The sequence below is a fragment of the Haliotis cracherodii genome, unplaced genomic scaffold, assembly GCF_022045235.1.
Source record: "Haliotis cracherodii isolate W230 unplaced genomic scaffold, xgHalCrac1.p SCAF_8, whole genome shotgun sequence".
In the NCBI taxonomy this organism is placed as follows: domain Eukaryota; kingdom Metazoa; phylum Mollusca; class Gastropoda; order Lepetellida; family Haliotidae; genus Haliotis; species Haliotis cracherodii.
The window spans coordinates 37757507-37779369 of NW_027266341.1; the positions used below are offsets into that span (position 1 = coordinate 37757507).

The 21863-nt window shown below is 40.2% G+C and overlaps 3 protein-coding genes across 5 annotated transcripts in view; 2 read left to right on the forward strand and 1 right to left on the reverse strand.

The window, feature by feature from the left end:
- Positions 1–12169, forward strand: part of LOC139449451 (coronin-7-like) — a 28099-nt gene extending 15930 nt beyond the window's left edge. For all 3 annotated transcript variants that reach the window (XM_071230851.1, XM_071230852.1, XM_071230853.1), the window contains exons 18-27: positions 766–852; positions 1051–1193; positions 2027–2131; positions 2942–3027; positions 3557–3695; positions 3854–4060; positions 5358–5493; positions 5620–5711; positions 6510–6596; positions 7053–12169. In XM_071230851.1, coding sequence (XP_071086952.1) covers positions 766–852; positions 1051–1193; positions 2027–2131; positions 2942–3027; positions 3557–3695; positions 3854–4060; positions 5358–5493; positions 5620–5711; positions 6510–6596; positions 7053–7061 — 1091 coding nt within the window. In that variant the 3' untranslated portion in view covers positions 7062–12169. The remainder of the gene's footprint in view (positions 1–765; positions 853–1050; positions 1194–2026; positions 2132–2941; positions 3028–3556; positions 3696–3853; positions 4061–5357; positions 5494–5619; positions 5712–6509; positions 6597–7052) is intronic.
- Positions 12170–13733: 1564 nt separating this feature from the next.
- On the reverse strand, positions 13734–18926 carry LOC139450071 (ubiquitin-fold modifier 1). Its single transcript, XM_071231711.1, has 5 exons — positions 18888–18926; positions 18748–18804; positions 17596–17653; positions 16697–16769; positions 13734–15038 (listed from the first exon to the last, which is right to left on the reverse strand). Coding segments are annotated over exons 1-5 (258 nt in total). The 5' UTR covers positions 18890–18926; the 3' UTR covers positions 13734–14970.
- A 259-nt stretch (positions 18927–19185) lies between these two features.
- Positions 19186–21863, forward strand: part of LOC139450486 (uncharacterized) — a 30415-nt gene continuing 27737 nt past the window's right edge. Inside the window, exon 1 of the mRNA XM_071232198.1 lies at positions 19186–19362. Coding sequence (XP_071088299.1) covers positions 19191–19362 — 172 coding nt within the window. The 5' untranslated portion in view covers positions 19186–19190. The remainder of the gene's footprint in view (positions 19363–21863) is intronic.

Consider the following 21863-nt stretch of genomic DNA (forward strand, 5'->3'; position numbering starts at 1 on the left):
CCTCAATCTCAAACATTCAACGGTTTGGTCATGACAAGGATCCCTTGACTTTAATGCATAATTTTGAGCAATGTATCAGCATTCACACACCCAGTCTCACGGTTAAGTTATGTCATTTGTAGCACCTGTTGTATGATAGTGATAAACAAGAGGATCACCTAACACTATAACATTTGCAAGGTAGCAATATGCTTTGCAAATCAAACCTGTGCATTCCAGACATTTTTATACAGGCTGGTAAGTTCCAGATGTAAAGAAAATAATCAGACATGTCTTTCTTAGCTCTCCTAACAGATACTATGTGTCACTAACAAATCTGGAAACCATTAATAACAGAAGCCTTGACTAGCATATATAGTGAAGCTCACCCAACTTCCTTTTGAATCACACAAATTGAGACAATAATTTTCACAAGAGTGAGATTCTATTTTTCATCCAAAATCATTCTTCTAATTTTTTCAGTTATGTAGACAGAAATAGCCAGTGTCTTGTGTGAAAAAGTACTGATAGCCACCTGCAGCTTTTAGTGGCATGGCACTGTCTGATGTCATTTGATTGTGTCGTCGTGGTAACCAGTGATGTCATGATGGTCTGCAAAGCACTGTCATGGAAGTTGACTTTCATTATCTCCTAAGAGATATTGCTTGATCTCACTTTGGCGATATCTCCTGTGGAAGCCAGTTTTTGAAAGATAAAATTACGTTTGTTTACTTTGGAAGGAATTGCGGTGCTACTCTCTGTAAACCTTCGATCTTCCACTTTCAGCATGTGATGATGCAAAGATCAGAATTTGGACCATTCCTGAAAACGGCATCACTGAAAACATGACTGATGTGGATTTGAATCTTCGAGGTGAATTATTACATTATGGTTTAGTAAAACACTCAAGGAATTCTTTGAATATGTGAAAATATCTTTGCTATTGAGAGTATTTCATTTTGAATAGAATTATGGGTTTATTAAGTGTTATTTAAGTCCATTTTATAAATGAATGAAATTGTGTTTGTCAGAATTAATCCTGTGGTTATTTACTAACTGAATGTTTTTCAGGCCACATGGAAAAGATTTACTTTGTACGCTTTCACCCCCTGGCTCGAGACATCCTGGTGTCTGCGTCGTACGACATGACGGTCCGCATCTGGGACCTGACCGACGGGTCAGAGGTCATGCAGCTGGAGGGACACACAGACGCGGTGAGGGGGAGGGGCAGATGGAAGGGGGAGAAGGAGGGGCAGATGAAAGGGGGTGGAGTCAGGAGGCAGATGGAGGAGGAAAGGGGAGGCAGAAAGGGCAGACAGGAGGAAGGGGAAAGAAGGAGGAACTTGAGATAACAACAGACTGGGTGTTGACAGGAGTGACGGAGCTCTGCTGTATTGTCCCTGTCTAGTTTTCTGACCATCAGCAAGGGTCATCTGCATATTGTCTGTACTCTAGTAGTGATGCCATCAAGTCATTGTCAGTGTATTACAGAAGGCAGGAGAGGACAGAAGGACGGAGAGGGGACAGGAGTAAAGGGAAGACAGAAGGACGGAGAGGGGACAGAAGTAAGGGGAGGACAGAAGGCAGGGTGGAAGGCAGAAGAGGAAAGGAGACAGGAGGACAGAGGGGGGTCATTTGTCCTATCTGTACAGTATGCCCCGACTGTTTGTAATGGTCATCACAGTGTCAGCTTAGACCCAGAAGATCATGAAATGATGAAGTTTCAGTTCAATATCTTCACCATTGAAATACTGTTCCTTCAATGATCATTGCACACACTAGCCTTATTGATAAATTAGAGGCTTCAAATCACAGTAACATGCCTCTGATTAACACAGCCCAGTTGATTGACCTTCAGAAATAGTAATTTATATCCCATAGCACTGTATGTTGTTTCAGATTCCAAATTCATTTCAGTGCCGTCAAATCTACATAGGTACATCTTGCAACGCTAACATATCTCCACAGGGGAAGTACAGCCTGTTTGTCTCCCAGTACATTCATGTTGAGCTTCAGCTGTATTTGATGTATTATGTTTGATTGTCAGGTGTTTTGTTTCGCGTGGAGTCCGGATGGAGATCAGTGTGCCACTGTCTGCAAGGATGGAAAAGTCCGAGTGTTTGAACCCAGGAAGAGCTCACAGCCACTCAGAGTGAGTACACAGTTTCTTAATAAGCACAGAATAGAATCTGCCATCTTTCCTTGATTTGTTTATGGGACGCAAAGTTTTTTCAGAAAGCAAGCAGTCTCATTAAAATCAGATCTTAGTTCTGGCTACACCTAAACAAAGATCTGGGGACATCCCATTAGGGGTCACGTCAGAATGAACCTTTCATCTGACCAATCGAGCGTTGCTTACCAGATCATGTAAGTGACAGATCATGTAAGTGACAGTCAGAATGTGATTTCTAATCATGCAACCTTGAAAACTTTAACACAGGGTATTCCGAACGATAGTTACGGACTTAACGACTGAATCCATACAATCTGGACCATTTATTAGCCATTCCAGAATGTTTTTTTGTTCAGGTTTCAAATTTTTAATCGAGAATTTGTCGTAATATGTTTCGAAGCGTAGTCGCCAATTTGAAATTAGTGCCATAAAGCACGAGAAAACTGCCTTTTGATTGGCTAATGTCGACTTCTTGTCAGTCATTCCATTGGTCAGTCAAAGTTCGCGCGAGGGCGGTCTGACGTGACGTAATGGGGTGTTCTCAGATCTTTGTTTAGCGGTAGCGAGAACCAAGATATGATTTTAATGAGATTGAGAAAGCAAGTAAGCAAGTAGACGCTTTGTACATGTTGTATGAATGGCACTTGCAGATGGGTGAAAGGGAGACCTCAATATGTTGTCAGATATAGTTCTGTAGCCAACTCATTCAGCAGTTTCATCTTTTTTTCCAACTCATTCATTCTTATCGTGTTTCCCCATGATGGAATACAAATATTTGTCTGTCTGCAGGAAGGCCCGGGGCCAGCAGGGAGTCGAGGTGCGAGGGTGACGTGGGCCCTTGGAGGGAAATATTTGTTTGTGTCTGGCTTTGACAGGTAATGATGGGAACAGGTTTAAGAAGATGTGTTTTGTAGGATTCTAATCTATGTCGGGTCAGAAGTCTGTGATAGGTTGTGTGTCATATGTCAATTTCAACTGTCACACAACTTATTTCAGACCAGTGACTTATGATTATGGAAGAAAGCCAGTGTCTGAAGTAGTCTAAGTTGGATATATTCATGTAAGTCTAGCCTCTTTATGACCAGTAGGGTTTCCAATGTATTTTCATACAAGGCGACTCAATGGATCGGCTGGTCATACTCGGTGACCTAGTTGATTGTGTGTCATCATACATGACGGCATGGGACGTGGCTCATTATATCAATCACTAATCGGATCCAGACTAATATCTACAGGCCCCTGTCAAATGGCCGACATATTGCTGCAATAATAACCAACAAACATGACATCTGTGCTAGAGCAAGAACTACCCAAGATAGGGAATATGTGCAGATCTGAGAATCCACTTGTTTGACTACTTAACACGAAGGATATTGTGTCACACAGAAAATCATTGTCTTTCAGAAACAGTGTACGAGAAGTTATCCTGTATGATGCAGCTGATCTGACAGAGCCACTGGCGCGGGAGAACCTCGACATATCTCCCTCCATACGTATCCCCTTCTATGATGAAGACAGCTCCATTGTCTTCCTGCAGGGTCGGGTAAGAACGTCGGCTTGAGGGAAACATTTCACAGCATTCTTTCGCTAAGACTTGCATCATAATGGGATTTCCTATCACATCAAGTTGATGATATAATTATAATACTGTTGTGGTGTTAAATCGAACCCACTCACTTACATGTTGTCTTGTATCTTCAGGGAGATCGTCAGGTCCATGCCTATGAGATCAGTGAGGAGGAGCCTCACCTGTTTCCTGTGTCTGGGTTCACCACACCCAACCAATCACAAGCCTTGTCTTTCATGCCTAAACCCAGCTGTGATCCGAGAATTGTTGAGTTTGCCTTTGCGTGGCGCCTCACCAAGTCGAGCATTGAACCCTTATCTTTCACCGTTCCCAGAGTAAAGGTACACCCTGTTGATGATTGTCATCACCTTGTAGTGTCTCACTGTTTCCTCTCATCACCTAGTCCTGTCTCACTGTTCTCTCATCACCTAGTCCTGTCTCACTGTTCTCTCATCACCTAGCCCTGTCTCACTGTTCTCTCATCACATAGTCTTGTCTCACTGTTCTCTCATCACCTAGTCCTGTCTCAATGTTCTCTCATCACCTAGTCCTGTCTCACTGTTCTCTCATCACCTAGTCCTGTCTCAATGTTCTCTCATCACCTAGTCCTGTCTCACTGTTCTCTCATCACCTAGTCCTGTCTCACTGTTCTCTCATCACATAGTCTTGTCTCACTGTTCTCTCATCACCTAGTCCTGTCTCACTGTTCTCTCATCACCTAGTCCTGTCTCACTGTTCTCTCATCACCTGATCCTGTCTCATTGTTCTCTCATCACCTAGTCCTGTCTCACTGTTCTCTCATCACATAGTCCTGTCTCACTGTTCTCTCATCACCTGATCCTGTCTCATTGTTCTCTCATCACCTAGCCCTGTCTCACTGTTCTCTCATCACCTAGTCCTGTCTCAATGTTCTCTCATCACCTAGTCCTGTCTCACTGTTCTCTCATCACCTAGTCCTGTCTCACTGTTCTCTCATCACCTAGTCCTGTCTCACTGTTCTCTCATCACCTAGTCCTGTCTCAATGTTCTCTCATCACCTAGTCCTGTCTCACTGTTCTCTCATCACCTAGTCCTGTCTCACTGTTCTCTCATCACCTAGTCCTGTCTCACTGTTCTCTCATCACCTAGTCCTGTCTCACTGTTCTCTCATCACCTAGTCCTGTCTCACTGTTCTCTCATCACCTAGTCCTGTCTCACTGTTCTCTCATCACCTAGTCCTGTCTCACTGTTCTCTCATCACCTAGTCCTGTCTCAATGTTCTCTCATCACCTAGTCCTGTCTCACTGTTCTCTCATCACCTAGTCCTGTCTCACTGTTCTCTCATCACCTAGCCCTGTCTCAATGTTCTCTCATCACCTAGTCCTGTCTCACTGTTCTCTCATCACCTAGTCCTGTCTCACTGTTCTCTCATCACCTAGTCCTGTCTCACTGTTCTCTCATCACCTAGTCCTGTCTCACTGTTCACTCATCACCTAGTCCTGTCTCATTGTTCTCTCATCACCTAGCCCTGTCTCACTGTTCTCTCATCACCTAGTCCTGTCTCAATGTTCTCTCATCACCTAGCCCTGTCTCACTGTTCTCTCATCACATAGTCTTGTTGCACTGTTCTCTCATCACTGTTCATTCATTTCACTCCAGACTGAGTATTTCCAAGATGACCTGTTTCCTGATACTCGCGTGACATGGGAACCAGTCATGACCAGTTCAGAGTGGTTTGCTGGATCCACCAAGAAGCAGCCCAGGATCAGTGTCAGACCGACGGACATGAAACTATGTGAGTTGATGAACAGCAGGTCAATCTTGTCAACAGCAGAGTAATGAGGCCTCCTATTAATAAAGTCCTACAGTTATGAGGGCAGGTGTAATGAGGTGACAGTAACTAACATTGTCTGTGTTTCAGTGAGTGAGGCCCCAGCCGAGGCCCCCAAGGCCCGGAAGTTCGAGAGCTACAACGCCAGCACGTACAAGACGGATGACCAGAAGAAGGATGAGGTAAGGAGTGACCTGTCAGCATGGAAGGGGGACACTGTATCCATCCTTCCACACAGGAGCACCATCTTCCCTGACCTCACTGGGCACCAGCGGTTCATAGTGTATATGATCTGGGTTGCACCACACTACAGCCAACCCTCAACTGAGTGGTCTTCCTAGATGAGCATCAACACAGTGTTCTATAGGGTAGCTCATTGGTTAAAAAGTCAGTCGGGTAGCCTAGTGGTTAAAGCATTCGCTCGTCACGCCGAAGACCCGGGTTCGATTCCCGACATGGGTACAATGTGTGAAGCCCATTTGTGGTGTCCCCCGCCGTGATATTGCTGGAATATTGCTAAAAGCGGAGTAAAACCATATTCACTCACTCACTATTGGTTAAAGTGTTCGCTTGTCACGCAAAGGTTTGATTCCACACATGGGCACAATATATGAAGCCATTCTCTGGTGTCATCTGCAGTGATATTGTTGGATTATTGCGAGAAGTGTGGTAAAATAAGACTTACTAACTCTATGCCCCCGTGGGGATTCAGGGCTAGAATTAATCCCCAGGAACCTATGGTGGTCTTAAGAGGCAACAAAATGGTTGGGTAGTCATTCTTGGTGACTTCTTTGATAGTGTCTTCACGATTTCAAACAAACAAACACTCAGTCTATGCAGTATCCCCGGCCTATGTTGGCCACTTGGCAGTCCCGAACATCAATCGCATCATTCTATATTTAGGCCATTACGTCATCCCGCCTGTGTGTTATTATGGCATCCCGCCTGTGTGTTGCTATGTCATCCCTCCTGTGTTACAGCTGCTGAGTGCTATGGACAAGAAGCTGGGTCTGAGTGACGCCCCCATGCCCCAGGACCTGGCCGAGGGAGTGGACGACGACGAGTGGGTCAGTAGCCTCCTGCTGTCTGGACTTTGTCCACCAACTTGGACTCAGTGCTTGAGAAAACAATTTCCTTTTACCACAATTATATATGCTTCTTATGACATGCCACATGCCTTATCCAAATGTGGATTGTCTGGTTCAGACTCGACTATTTACAGGCAATCATCATATAACTCTATAAGTGGAATATTGCTGAGTGCAAAGTTAAACAACAAACAAAAGACAAAATTTACGAGACCAAGCCAGTGACTGGGAAAAATGAAAACACAAACTGGGAATTCTAAGAATCAAAACTAGTACACCTGGTCATGTCACCATTGTGGAAGCATAACTGTGATAGATCACAGGAGATTATCAGTGGAAATACTGAAGTGGAAGTTGTTAAAAGAGGTTTGTAGCTCTTGCAATTATGTTTTCAGTGAATTAAATGTTGACATGGTGTATATTTCTGGTTTCCAGGATGACTGATGAGGATGCAAACCTGGAACATGCAGCTATCTCAGGGTTCACCCCAGCGTTCACTGAGACGAGGAAAAGCATAGCAGTGTGAACATACTCTCATCTATGTATGCGGGGAAAATACAGCCATATTTTTTGTACAGGTGTGAAATATGACAATATGTGTGCTTATGTAAGGATAGTTTTTTTCAGCATGGTGGTTTCCAAGTTTTTATGAAATGAAGATGAATACATATTTTCATATAATTTGTTTCAAAAACTAGGATCATGAAAAAACATGGACATAAACAGTACTGTTAAAGTATTGACTATGTCGTTTTGTTACAAAAAATATCATAACTTGTTTCATGTCACAGATTACAACAGGTATATAAGAATTAAAAAAATAAAAGAATTGGTTCTCAGGCAATGGCTTTTGAAAATATTGTGCGGGTAGGCGGTATTTCGGTGGTTTTTTTTATGTTCAAGCTAGTATGTAACCAAATTTTGTTTACAATAATTTTGGTGAAATCATGTTGTTCTTAAGTATTGCAGCATTTCACTGCCGTGGTAGTGTTATCGAGACGCAGAATATTAAAGAATTTTTTATATTTTGTTTAAAATGGAAATAAGAACAAAACATGCAGCAGACTTTATCATGACGTAGGCGATGCCTGAAAACCAAGACTATTAGCCTTATTAATAGATAAAACAGATGATATATACTGGGCATTGGATGCATGGTTTGTGTGTGTTCGTTCCAACTCCCAGTCATCTTCATTTCTCTAAATGTCTCGTGTCGTACAGCTGCAAATAGCTTCAAAAATCCTCAGGTTTCTATTTTTCAGCTATATTTTTTTCACATTCCTTGAAGCTACCCCTCAACGGGTGATACGTGACATGTGTCTCAGTTTGTGTCATTCCACTTATTGGTCACATCACATGAATATCTAAGGAATATTGTTATTATGATGACAAGCTTCCAACTCATAAGAAATATCACCTTCTTAAGTTGTCATTCTGAGAAATGGGTCAAAAGAAGTTTGATTGTTTATGACATTAAAAAAATATTTCTATATTTTGTATATTTGTTACACTTTATTTCAGGATGTCTTGTTCAAATTCTCAGTTTGAGACCTCACATTCTATATAGAAGGATGTCTTGTTCAAATTCTCAGTTTGAGACCTCACATTCTATATAGAAGGATGTCTTGTTCAAATTCTCAGTTTGAGACCTCACATTCTATATAGAAGGATGTCTTGTTCAAATTCTCAGTTTGAGACCTCACATTCTATATAGAAGGATGTCCTATCAAAATCTTATAAAATCATGAACATGTTCAGTGTTTGAGAACATTTATATAACTGTTTAAAGTAAAACACTCCACAACATAAATAATGTGCAACATCTAATCTATGTATCTAATCCTTCTGCGTGTGAAATGCTTGTAAAGTGACTAGTTTGTTTACATACCCATGTGGGTTTGTAGCTTGAGGAGAAAGGGAGACAATTCGATATGTGTGCAACACACAAGAGAAAGCTTTTCGAGTTGAATTTAAGAAATAATACTTGTTTCTTATCTCTGTCTGCCTGTCTGTCTGAGAATATAGTTTTCATTAACTATGGAGAAGGTCCCTTTGTTTTGAATATGGCCTTGAGAATTCTCAGGGAAAGGTCAGCATTTTTTATTGAATATTCATCCCATGTTTTAGCGTATAGATTTTTGTTATTATTCTGATATGAATATGTTCATGGAAATCACGTTAGACACAAGTTTCATGCTGTTTGGGGTTTTGATAATGCTGGATGGGTCTCCTTCATAATTTACTGGATGTCGTCACATGAGCAGAATTTGCTGATATAGTGCAATATCTTGTCATGGAATATTTTAATGAATTCATTGTTACTTTTGTTTACCACCTTCAGGGGAAGTTTTGTTTAATATGAAGGCCAGGCCATTTTGTTTCCTTGTTTTACTGTTGTACTGATTGGCATAAGTAGAATTTTCTTAAAATTAAAAATACTGAGTTTGGCATATTGTAAATTATATATGTTCTTTAAAATTGTGCTCCTGATTCTTTGGTTTTTACAAAAAGAATTTGCTCCTGATTCTTTGTTTTTTAACAAAAGATTTGTGAAAGAAGAAACTAAATGGATCATGCCTAAACGTTGTATATGGAAATGAACATAGGTTGGGTTTTTTTCATGAGAACTTTTTGCCATTTTTTCCTGATTTCACAAGCAGTATTACTATATTTTTGTACACATTCAGATATTTTAAGAAACCTTCATATTTTCTGTTGACACTCATTCATTCATGTGCACTCAATTTATTATGTGGTTGTTGTTTTCATGTGATGTGACGTTTTCATTTTGTCTTTGATTTATAAACAAGTGCTCAGTATACAGTGATCCCACTTGCTGACAATCCTGTTACACATATGTTTATCATACATGATAATTTTTTCTCCTTCTACCCAGTTTTCTTCCACACTGTAATCACTCTGCAGAGTTGCTTCCCTTAGGCGTTTCAGAAACCTCTGATCATGGTTTGAATCCCATATTCTCCCTGGTTTGAATCCCATATTCTCCCTGGTTAAGTTTCTTGGTTTGTCAGGATCATGTCTGTATTCACCGAAGTGCTAAGCGTCTTAGTCTTGCTTGCAACCCTTCTGGCTTTTCTCACACATTAAGTTGACACACAGTAAAATACTTGAAATATGGTTCAAAGCGGCATTAAACCAAATTCACTCAAAGAAATGAATGCTGTGTTGTTGTTCTCAAGTATGTTTATGTTAACCTCCTTCACTTTACTAGTTTTGTTTTTCAATATTTATAGAAATCAAGACAAGTGTCTTTATGTTCATAATCATTTTATTTTAGTTCATTGGATTTGTTTCTGTTGTAAACTCCTGGGGCTATAGTCTGCCCAGTTGTCCATTGTGCCTCAGTTTGCTGTACAGAGTTGCCTCCCTTACCAGTGCCATGGTCAAGCTCCTCACAGCGATATCCCGTTCTCGGAGCTCTCTATACCGAGAGTGTAACGGAGGCGTCATGCACTAGGAAGGAGCTTGTGCCATGGTGCGCTGGTCAAGGGTTTGCTGTACAGAGTTGCCTCCCTTAGCAGTGCCAAGGTCAAGCTCCTTCCCAGTTGCGTGACACCTTCATTACACTCTCGAGCTCCCAGAACGGGCTATCGCTGTGAGGAGCTTGTGCCAAGGTACAATGGTATTGGGTTTGCTGTACAGAGTTGCCTCCCTTAGCAGTGCCATGGTCAAGCTCCTCACAGCCAAATTCTGTTCGCGGAGCTCTCAATACCCAGAGTGTAACGGAGGTGTCACACACTAGGAAGGAGCTTGTGCCATGGTGCGCTGGTCATGGGTTGCTGTACAGAGTTGCCTCCCTTAGCAGTGCCAAGGTGCACTGGTTTGGGTTTGGAATCAAGGTGAGCTGGTCTCATGATTCATGGTCTGGTGGGATATTAACTTTTACAGGTTTCACCGACACTCTGTGTCTACAATCTGTATAATGTTTAATACCGTATTCGCCATATGATGCCATACTTAGTCAAAGAATTTATATGATGGTGTATATTACTAGTGTATATTACAGATATTTTTACAGAAAACAACTGTGTAGAAGGATTTCGTAAATTGCCTGGTAACTATTGCTGAAAAAGTTTAGTTTCATCGATGTCTGAGCTTGTTTCACTTACAGGCACTCTGAAAACAAATTATGTCTGGTTTTAATAAGCATCCCCTCTGTCCATTTAAGGAGAGTATGGTTTATATAAATGCATATGATGTTTGCTTGTTATGCTGCAGTGGTCAATAGTCTAGTATATAGTCCTGTATATAATCAACATTTAGACTGTCAAACCAGTGGTGGATTGAATGGTCAGTGTTCCATTACATGGGGGTTCGATAGGGCACGTGATTTCCATTTAGTCAACTCTTACAACAAGCATGGGACCTATTCTGGAGGGGTAGACATGGCCACTAGTCTGGTAATCCAAGAAAAGAGAAAATCAGGATGGACTTCTTGTTTTTTCCCAAAATCTAGTTATTTCACATAATCACAAGTCAGAAATGAACTCAAGACCAGTTGGATATTATTAGTTATGGTGTTGCTGTATACGGTGTCATATTAGGTTAGCAGAAAAACATTTTTGTGCCAACTATATATGACACTGAATACGGCAACTAAAGACACCATACCGAAGTTATTATGCCAAAACGTTTACACTTTGTGGTATACACATCACACTATTCTGGGTACCTGACATTAAGGGTCAAAGGGCGACTACTCTTCAAACCTTAGAGGCCAAACCTTGTTAACAATTTAAACTATAATCTTTATCAGTAAAGTCAAGAACATGATTTATAAAAGATTAATAAAGATTAAACACCTTGCACATCAAAATGTATTATTTAAGTAGACACAATTTATGGATAACAACTTCTTTAATACTGTAAAGGCAACGCTTCGGTATAGTTCCTTACAAGCCTTGCTTGACAACGGTATAAGGATCTATACCAAAACGTCGCCTTTACAGTATTAAAGAAGTTGTTTTACATAACTTGTGAGTACTTTGTCATCTGTCAACTTCATAGTAATGCCTATCAAACAATTAAAAATTAATGATAAAATATCACAAAATAGTGTTGAATAACAAATTTCTGTAGTAGAATTTTCATGTGAAATATGTGAAGTAGGTGTTGGAAAATCCAAGATGGCTGAACATTACTGATAGTAAACGGTCTGTCATAGCATGACAGATTAACTAAAATAAAACAGATTATCGATAGTAATATGAAAGAATCAGGTGTTCTTTGAGTTCTTTTGAGTAGTATATATTCACTGATGGAAAACAATAAGAAACCACTGCAATAGGAACCACAGGCTTGCTGAGGCATCTTGTCTTTATCCCAAATGATACCAAGGTTATACGGCTGTTAAGCTGGGCTCCCAAGATAGACAAGTCATACATTAATATATATCATCGATATATAACTCTTGGTCTTATGAGAATATCGCTGAACAAGGCTGATGAAGCTATGAATTCTGGGACAATTTCTGTTAGCTACAAGTCCCACTGCACATGTAGTAACAGTTCACTCATCTTGAAATACAAACTTCATGCAAAACCATTTTGTTGACTTGTTTTTCTGGCAAGTTGTGTTGTACTCATGGTGCATTTTTAGCCTTAATGGATACATTAATACCTGGGGAGATATGGAGGATTTTCATGTGTTTTTGTATTGGAAATATCCACTGAGTGAAATGTTTTTGCAACATCCTGGCGGGGAACATTTTAATCCGGTTACCATTATCCCGAATTAAGTCCTACGAGTGAGACACCACACAGTGGTCTAGTGTTAGAGCGCCCGCCTGGAGAGTGGAAGGTCCAGGGTTTGTTCCCTGGCAGCCTCGTACCAAAAGACATTAAAAGATGGTACTTGTCGTTACCCTGTCTGGCGCTCGGCATTAAGGGGCTAAAACAAGGACTGGTCGGTTTGGAGTCGGTATACTGTGTCTGAGTGAGGTATTCATGCTAAACTGCGGCATGGTATCTCAGCAGGCTAGCACTATAAATTGGCATCAGTCCGGACTGGTCCAAGCAGCCACACACACACACACACACATTCATGTCGCTAAGTAAGTGCAATTATCTTGGACGCGATGTTTAACCCCATTTCACCTCAACTTACTTCAGCCAATCATGCTCCACTATCATGTAGAAGAGATGTAATCATGACAACACTTTCAAGGAAATATTTAAAATTGACATTTATTTCTTTATATGTACATTTATTTGAACATTTACCTGAATAAATAACATTGCAAGATTGTATCACAAACCAACAGATCATCTGAAACAGCTCAATATCAATATTCTTCATTTTACACGTGTTTCATCTGATGGAGTAAGCACATACTCCGAAACGTGTTTACATCCACATATTCTCTCCTGTACCTTTTTGTTAACGTTTACGTTTTGTTTACTCTTTTGTTATTCTCGGATTTTATTTGATTTTTAGCCACAGTATACACTTGATGAAATATTCCTCCATAAATGTGACTTTTTCAACAGTATCTCTCGCAGTTGAAGCCACTGGCAAGTGATTGCCTCCAACGACTGACAATGTGCTCTCATCACTCTTTCATCCCTCAATATTGATCTCATCTGTGTCCCCCCACATGATGAAGATGGTGTTTGAAATGTCCCTCGTGTTAAACTCACCCTGCCGTCCCTATGGGTGAGTGAGTGTTACGCTACTTTTAGCAATAGAAACGACATCTCACATGGTACTCATGACAGAGTTCAAATCCTGGTCTTCACTGTGTCTGCCCTTTAACCACAAGGTTTCCCCAGAAGTGGGCTTAACACGTAGTAACCATCAGGGGCATCGAACCTTGGCTGTAAAGGTGATGAGTTGATGCTGTAACCACCTGGCCGCATCACTGCCCCTAATCGCTCATGAGACACAGCATCATATTGGCCTGGCCTTTGGGGGCAGTCGTTGTCTCTGGATTATATTTATTTATGAGATAGAGAAATCAGATATGGCGGTATCCTCAGATCCTAACACAGAAAAGTATTGAATGGAGCAAAGCAAAGGGATTAAACTACAGTTGTCTCCATGTTCTAAAATTCGCCTACTCTGCACAGTAATAAATAATTTGGAAATAAAAAACTACAGACAGTGACTACTGAAATGGGACCAACACCCTGCATTTATCTAAAGTCAGCATCCATGGTGAACATGTGAAAAATGCTTGGTGCTGCTGAACAAAACAATTGGCTGCTTTTCACAACTTAAACTATGAAGAAACAAAGACAGTGACATAACGGATCAATGTGCTCGGTGGAAGATTCTGGACAGACAGGCATACTGACCGTCATGCTACCGTCATGATGTTACTGTCATGCTACTGCCATCATGTTACGTCATGCTACCGCCATGATGCAACACAACACAGGGAAATGGAATTATTCGCACAGTGACAAACAAACGTATTGACAGTGTATCCATGGTTACAAACACTTCTTGTAACCTAGACCTTTAACTCACATTTCCAACATTAGAAAACAAATAGTGATAGTAATACATCTTTAACTCTTAATCTTTAAACATACATTCATAAATTTACAAGAATATTGATTTCAAATTGACAATGAAAGCCACCTTGTTATCGTGTCACTGTGGTTTGGTGTAACAAGGCGACATGAACACATAATTAGCATTTCACATAAGTGTACCATAGTAACAACAGGTGAAGGACATCTGTCACTGTTTGATAGTGATAAACAATATAACAAATACCATAAATGAAGGTGCTGTGAACTAAATATATAATTGTAATATTTAACAGAAAAGAACAAATTCGAGCTTATAAGACTTAACAATAACCACTGTTCCTAAACTGTTTTCACCAGCTTACAACTTCTTAAATCTACAACCTAAGGAAACCTCAGACAAATATGTACATGAGGAAGCAGACTAACAATAATTCTTGATATTTTAAGTTTGGCCCAATGACTAGATAATGTACTTTTCCACAGAACACTTTCACTGCCCCATCTCGACAACAATTTTGAAACACATCAACCATCAATTCATCTTGTCCTACTTTCACTTGCAACATCTAAAAAATAAGTTATATGACTAAAAAATATGTTTCCTTCAGAAGGCACCATCTCTCCAATAGCAAATTAACATGACAAAGGAATGAATCATTATAGACTTGTTCACATTGGGTCGACACTTAAAATCTGAAATACATGGAAAGATCAACAATGGTGTCAGTTGTGTAGGACTCCATGTAGATATTGGGTTGCCGTGGATACTGGGATGCTGTGTTACCATGGACACTGAGCAGAAGATGATTATTGTATGAGAATGAGATTTTCTGAGACTATGTTGAGTTGCCCATTCATTGATGACCTACACGATCGCGGGGTATCAATCGCAGCTCGGAGCCATGCTTCAGGAACACATTACCTGGGGAATAAAGGATAAAATGAAAAGGAAGTATGTATACATGAGATAAAATATCTTCCCTCAGATATAACAAAACAAGTCTAAATCAGAGACAACACTTAAACATGCTTAACTCTTTGACAGCATTGTTTCTCCAACATGTCCAAAGGCGATTTATCCAGTGAACAGTGTATCGGTACTTGGCAGTGTCTGATACAGCTGTGTATTGGCAAACATGAATTGTATGGCAATATATTGTGATACAGGTATCTGTATTGTGATATATTGGGGGATAAAGTGTGACAGTGATTGTACATGCAGATCCCATTTTCTACATACTTAAGTTAATATTACTCAGCATGGTCAGTCAAGACGATTTTGTAGTCATGGATACAGGGGAGATAACAATGCATGTTTTCATCATTTTGTCAATAAATTTTAAAGGGAAACATTTGTGAATGAATGTCAGTATAGATTTTCGAAAAAAGCATACAAATAATAAGGAAACAGTGGAACAGAAAAAATATTGCAATATGTTTCTTCTGAAAAATGTATTGCAGTACACATCAATCATGAAACACAGCCCAAACCAGGAGTCTTACAACAACATTCAACAAAAACAAAAACAAATACAGTGACAGCCATATCGCTGCCATTTTGGTAGCAGGGATTCATTGATTGGAACCTCAACTACGACTGGTATCAATATGCATCCTGAGTTTTGAAGACAACACAAATCACGTCACAGATGACAACAGGTATATAAGTGAGTGAGTCAGTTGGGTATAACACTGCTTGGAACAACATCCATATGGCGGTGTGCAAGTTCAGTGTGGAAGGAAAGCCTGAAGTGTTAACAAGTCTTAGATGCTTACCACTTTGGTGAAACTCACGAGCACTGGAATGGTGCCGACAACAACAGAAACATTATCGGGGCGAACAAGGATTCAAATCACTGTTCATAGGTTTCTGGTCTGTCCAAGATACACAACCATGCACAGGACATTGCAGTGCCTGAGATGACTGGGCCATAAGTGCCCCTTTCAACAGGTATATCAAAGCCCAAGAACTGGTACAATGTCATTGTCATCTTCTAAGTGGGATACTGCAATCGTACTGCTCCTGATTTTTAGGTTACACCATGATCACTCATACGATAAATGCACAGCTTTATATCAATGGTTCAACCAACCGTAAAGTTCCAGTAGAGCATAATGCTGAATTTGAATTTACCTTCACAAGTCCATGTAAAATTGTCATATTCCTCGGATAAAAAGATATTAACCTATATTTGCACAAAACGCTTTCTAAGTTTCTCCAATGATGTATAGTTAAATTCTAAAAATAGCAGCTACCTCCATACCCATTGTATCTCCATTCTCTCATAGTACATCCAGGGAGCTGTTGCGCAAACTGAAGCACTACGAAAGAGAATGATGAGGCAGTCAATGGACCAGATCGAGGACAGCGTGCTGCAAGAGATCCGGGTGCATGACCTAGATACTGGGGTGGTTGCCATTGTGATGCATGGGTGGCTGGGCAAATAAAGCTTTGAAGCTGGAAACTTTGATCATGGACGTTTCCATGCTGATGATTGAAGGCAGAATGAGGAATGCATAGAGTGAGATAGGACAAGTAAAACAAGTTCCTGTCTCCTGGTATACAGCCATGACACCTACCTGCACTCTGGGCTGGGTTGATTCCTATTCCGTCATTCGTTATAATGGCGCTGGTGGGAGCAGGAACCTTGAACTGAAACATCCGCGGGTCAGTATGGGCAGGGTGCAGTGAGGTACATCATAATCAAGATCACAAATTTAAGGCTTTGTAGATGCTCGACTTATCATTTGTCGTTGGTCACACTATGGCCCAGTTTACATGCCAGGGAGCCCCACCATCATAGCTGAGAGTTTCAAGGACTTGCAAACGGTACGGCCAAGGTAAATCCTTGATATCCATACCTTGTATATGTTACAAACCCTCAAGCCTATTTACATAGATCATGTTATAAGTGTTTTTATGATTATAGGTATTAGTCATGTTAATTATTGATCTGAAATTAACTCATAAACATTATCTTCCGTTATGTCTAACCATGCTAACAGAGTTCTTGACTTGATTTGAGAATAGAAACGTTAGTTATATTATGTACATGTTGACGTACTCCGTCTTCCCATGGGGCACTACCAATTAGTCACCTTCAATTACAATCTATGTGTATGGGATGTAATATTTTCTGTCCGATAAAACCCTGCAAACAACGTGCTCCCTTTATGGTTTGGTTTGGTGTTTAACGCCGCACTCAGCAATATTCCAGCTTTATGACCGCAGTCTGTAAATAATCGTGTCTGGACCAGACAATCCAGTGATTGACATCATGAGCACGGACCCACGCAGTTGGGATACGATGACATGCATCAACCAAGTCAGTGAGCCGACCACCCGATCCCTTTAGTCGCCTCTTACGACAAGCGTAGTCACCTTTTACGGCAAGAACGGGTTGCTGAAGACCTATTCTACCCCAGATCTTCACGGGTACCTCCCTTAATGGTTGTGTAGGACAGATATATGGCCATACCTCTTCTGCTGCAAACTTCAACACTGCTGTAAACGGTGTCCCCTCTGGTACACTCAAACTGCAACAGAAATCAATGGGATAAATAACAAAAAATTCATTTCCTATTGCTAGGGTGAAACATGTCAACAGAAATTAGGGACTGATTGGGTCCATAGATCATCCTCATGATCATGAAAGAAAGCAATGTATGTCAGTGCCATTTTTGCCCAGTGTTATCAAGAGGATAAAGAATTATGCGACTCTGGGAATTGAGTCACCTTGGCACTGCTAAGTGACGTTCGTCTGGGACATTTGCTCAAATAAGTGGAATCCCACTTCAACAGATACCATGGTAACACTCAAAGAATCATCATATTTGTCCACAGCAATCGGAAATTGAGACTGACTTGAGCTATAGAAAGTTACTGCTGCCTGTCCTGTTTACATGGTATAAAAACTCAAAGATTCAAAATCCTTCAATTTGGGCTTTACAATTTTAAATGAATTATACAATCAGCAGAAACACTACAATGCTCGAAAGGTTGACGTGTCTGCCCGAACCGACGAGTGGCAGTATGTGCAGAGTGAGAAAGAAGTGAATAAACATATGAAAAACACTCGTTCTAGTAACTTCTGCTGGATGAGTACATTCAAATCAATTCATCTCTAATCGTTTTCACGGTGTTTAGGTCTATTGGGTATCTTAATCCTTTTTCTATTGGGTATTCTAATAATTTTAGAAAAAGTTCATCTGTTGTTTAATCAACCAATAGTGTTGTCACTGTGGGTTTCTCAAATTTTCATGTCTCCTTGTAAGTGAGCAACTCAATAGTAATTAGGTAACGGGGAAGTTACTCGTGCATTTCACGCAGATTCGCAGGTAATTTGGGGCACTGAATGGCCTGGGCAGTATCACATTTACCTTCGTGTCTACAGTTGGAATTGTCCTATTTAGAAACAAATTGCCATATGTTGTAACAGTATTGGACTGATTATCCAATCAGGATATAATTCAACTTTTTATCATGTATCAGTGACTGATATACATTAGAAGAAGAATAGTAAATGAATATTTCGGCGAAATAAAGTTAATCATGCTCACAGAATTATATTTTTTATGTGATCGAAAACCGGACAGATGTGTACATTGTTTCCCATGCGGTGCCTACTCACACTTTGTACGGCAATTTTGGATCCGATGTAAGAGTGATCTTGAAAGTAACTTTCGACCTGAAACAACAAAAGATGGAATTCATAAAATATATCACGGTCTCATAACCTCATGGGGACAAACAGACTGCAAACATACTCACATCTTGACAGCAGCCGACTGGACACGACACCATGCAATACCGGAAGTAGTCGTCTAACCCGGAAGAACCCCGGAGGCAAATCTTGCCCAATATACAAACTGAGAAAAAAACGTGTTATGTAATATCTTTCCAGCTATTTCTTACTAACTTAAACAAAATAAAACCTATTTTTGAAAAGCAAACATAGAATGAAACATTCGACCGAAGATCAAAGGTCACGTGACAGCGCCACCTGGCGACGAAAGTTTACACAAACACCTGTCAAGTGATCATGTGACCACACTAGCCGTCTGCTATCTCAAAATGGCGAGAAGGGATGTACCCACCGTCTTAGTTCTTCTCGTTTGTTTACTTCCCTTTGCACAATTAGTGGAGGAAAAATATCACCAGAATATATTAGAACGAAGCGAGGAGATTATTAAAGCCCAAGATGCAGAAGAACCACTTTACAAAAAGGATATTTCAAAATTAACAGGTAAGTGAATCCACGTCGTCTGCAAGCAACATGTGTCATTGTGTGTGTGTGTGTGTGTATGTGTGTGTGTTTAACATTTTTTTAGTTTTACATATTCTGTTCATACTTTACAACTAAGACAATAACATTACTAATTTCTTCAACTTTGTGTCAATTCTAATCAGTTTACGAATACGAGGCTTTTCTTATCAAACCCTTTGAAGTTAACAAATACAGATAAGAAATGTGATCATAGGTTATACTTGAGTTAAGATCCGGTATAACCCTGTCCCAAGTTCGATTTTCTTGTCATTATGTTGATAAATATTTGCTGAATGTAATCGACAGGTGCGCGTTGAAGTTGCGATATCGGTAAGTGACAATTCGCGAAAGTTTGTTTGCGGGCACACGCTCGCGAGAAGTCTCGGGTCATGCACGTAGAGGATTCTCTCGATTGTTATCAACGGACTGACCGCCTGTGCATGACACCCGCAGGTACTATCTAAGAAGCTCTGATAAATGGCCTGGGTAGAGGTACTCGGAGCGCCAGGGTCGAATTGGTGGTGACAGCCCGCGAGAGACGAACAGTGTTCAATGGGCACAAATCTCTCACATCCTCGTCTCGCGCTTAGTCCCGCCTAACCCGCTCATGCCGATTGTAAATATTTGGTTTTATCCCATCAGGTGTAAAGCAATGCTATATCACAAACCTCTTTCACGGAGGGATATAGTTTTAGAAACTGTCCCCTTTCTTTTGTTTCTGTCATGCAGCCCTCTTTTGCATAAGACTAATTATTGTCACACGTATATAGTATATAAGTGTTGTTCCCGTATATCATTTATTTAGTATTTATTGGTCTACTTGTAATAGGTTTCTGACAAGTCTATTGGTAATTTAATTTGGGACTTATGGGTAATTGAACAGAAAGTACATATTTTGCTATTGTTTTTAAACAAGTGTTATAACATATTTCGTGTTCTAGTTCTGAAATCCCCGATATGTAATGGTTCAGATTATCTTTCTTATTCAAAGTAGGAAAAAAACCTTGTTACTGCATGATGCAAGAGTATTAAAATAATTGTTACGAGCAGACAGAAATTTGCGGGGACTTGATAATGTTACATTTGCGATATGATGATAGCTTCTATTAAGCTCATTTCCCACGATTAAAACTATATCCACAGGTGTCCCCGTTTGAAACTATACCCACAGGTGTCCCCGTCACTTTTTTTCGTGTTCTCGTTTTTTCGGGCTTCGTAAGTAAGGTAATGCCATGTACCGGGTACTGTTAGTTTTCCCTTGCGACGGTTGGTGACTATGAAAAGAGGGGGGTCTTAAACGCGCGGAGAGCATGTCACTATTCCACGCTCTCATTTTCTTCACATGATTGCGTAGCTCACCTGCACCGCATGGATCAACATTCTCTCATTCCCTTGGGGTGAATCCTACCCACTCCCCAAATCCTAACAAGCATGATCAACATGCCTCTTATTAGCGACTAATTTATCCGTTTATTCTGACAAGGATCGGAGCAGTGTGTACCACAACCTAACTCCGCCTGAGCCACTCCGTGCCTGTCACTAGTCCAGCGTTCACGGCTCTCATACCCACACCGCAATTGATGAGTTCTTCTATTTACTTGTGGATATAGACACTGAAAGGACTTTTTGTGTATATTGATATATATCTTATTCACGCTTATGAGACAGGCAACTGGCCCGTCAATATCGTCAGTTGCCTTCATACACATAACTCCACAGAAAAATATAGTTGTTCATACCTTCCTTATTCATGGATGTCGAAACTGCACCTGTCATCAGTTTCACAGTGAGATGAGAATTCATCAATGAAAGACCCCGTTCAACTCTTGGGGAACACTACGTTCTATAAGATATGATTATAGACCGGGCACGTACATATTCTATATTATACCAACACACGGATAAGTGAAGTACATGGGTATTATTTATTTCTAGGTTAGTAAACTTTTCGTTCATAAATCTCTTCGGAGTTGAGAGTGGAGGTTACATGTAAAAAACAAACGAGAGCGAGGTTATATTTCTAGAGCAAAGAACTGGTTTCAGCCCTCTATTCACTGTAGCATGAATCGTACACATTCTATGCATAAATATCGCTCGTAGATTCAAAAGAGAAAATAGGAAATTTAAAATAAACCGACGGGTTATAGGTATAATATTCAAAGGTTATATTCATTAAACGCGTGGTATAAATGGTGACAAGGACCTTTCATACCGATTGAATATTTTGACAAATGATGTTGGTCCTTATCTTTACACCACACATTGACATTTAATATAAGTTATGCTTGTCATAATGTTTCATTATACTGAATTTCGTCCGTTTTCAGTTGAATACACTACGTTATTTGTTAAAGATGACGAAACGTTACAAGATTTAAATCACAATTGATCTCTCACACGTACTCGATTTTGTTGGCTTGAGCGTCTTCGTGGTATTCGTTAACTATTTCAATAGTTTACGAATAGTGTGTAAATAGCAC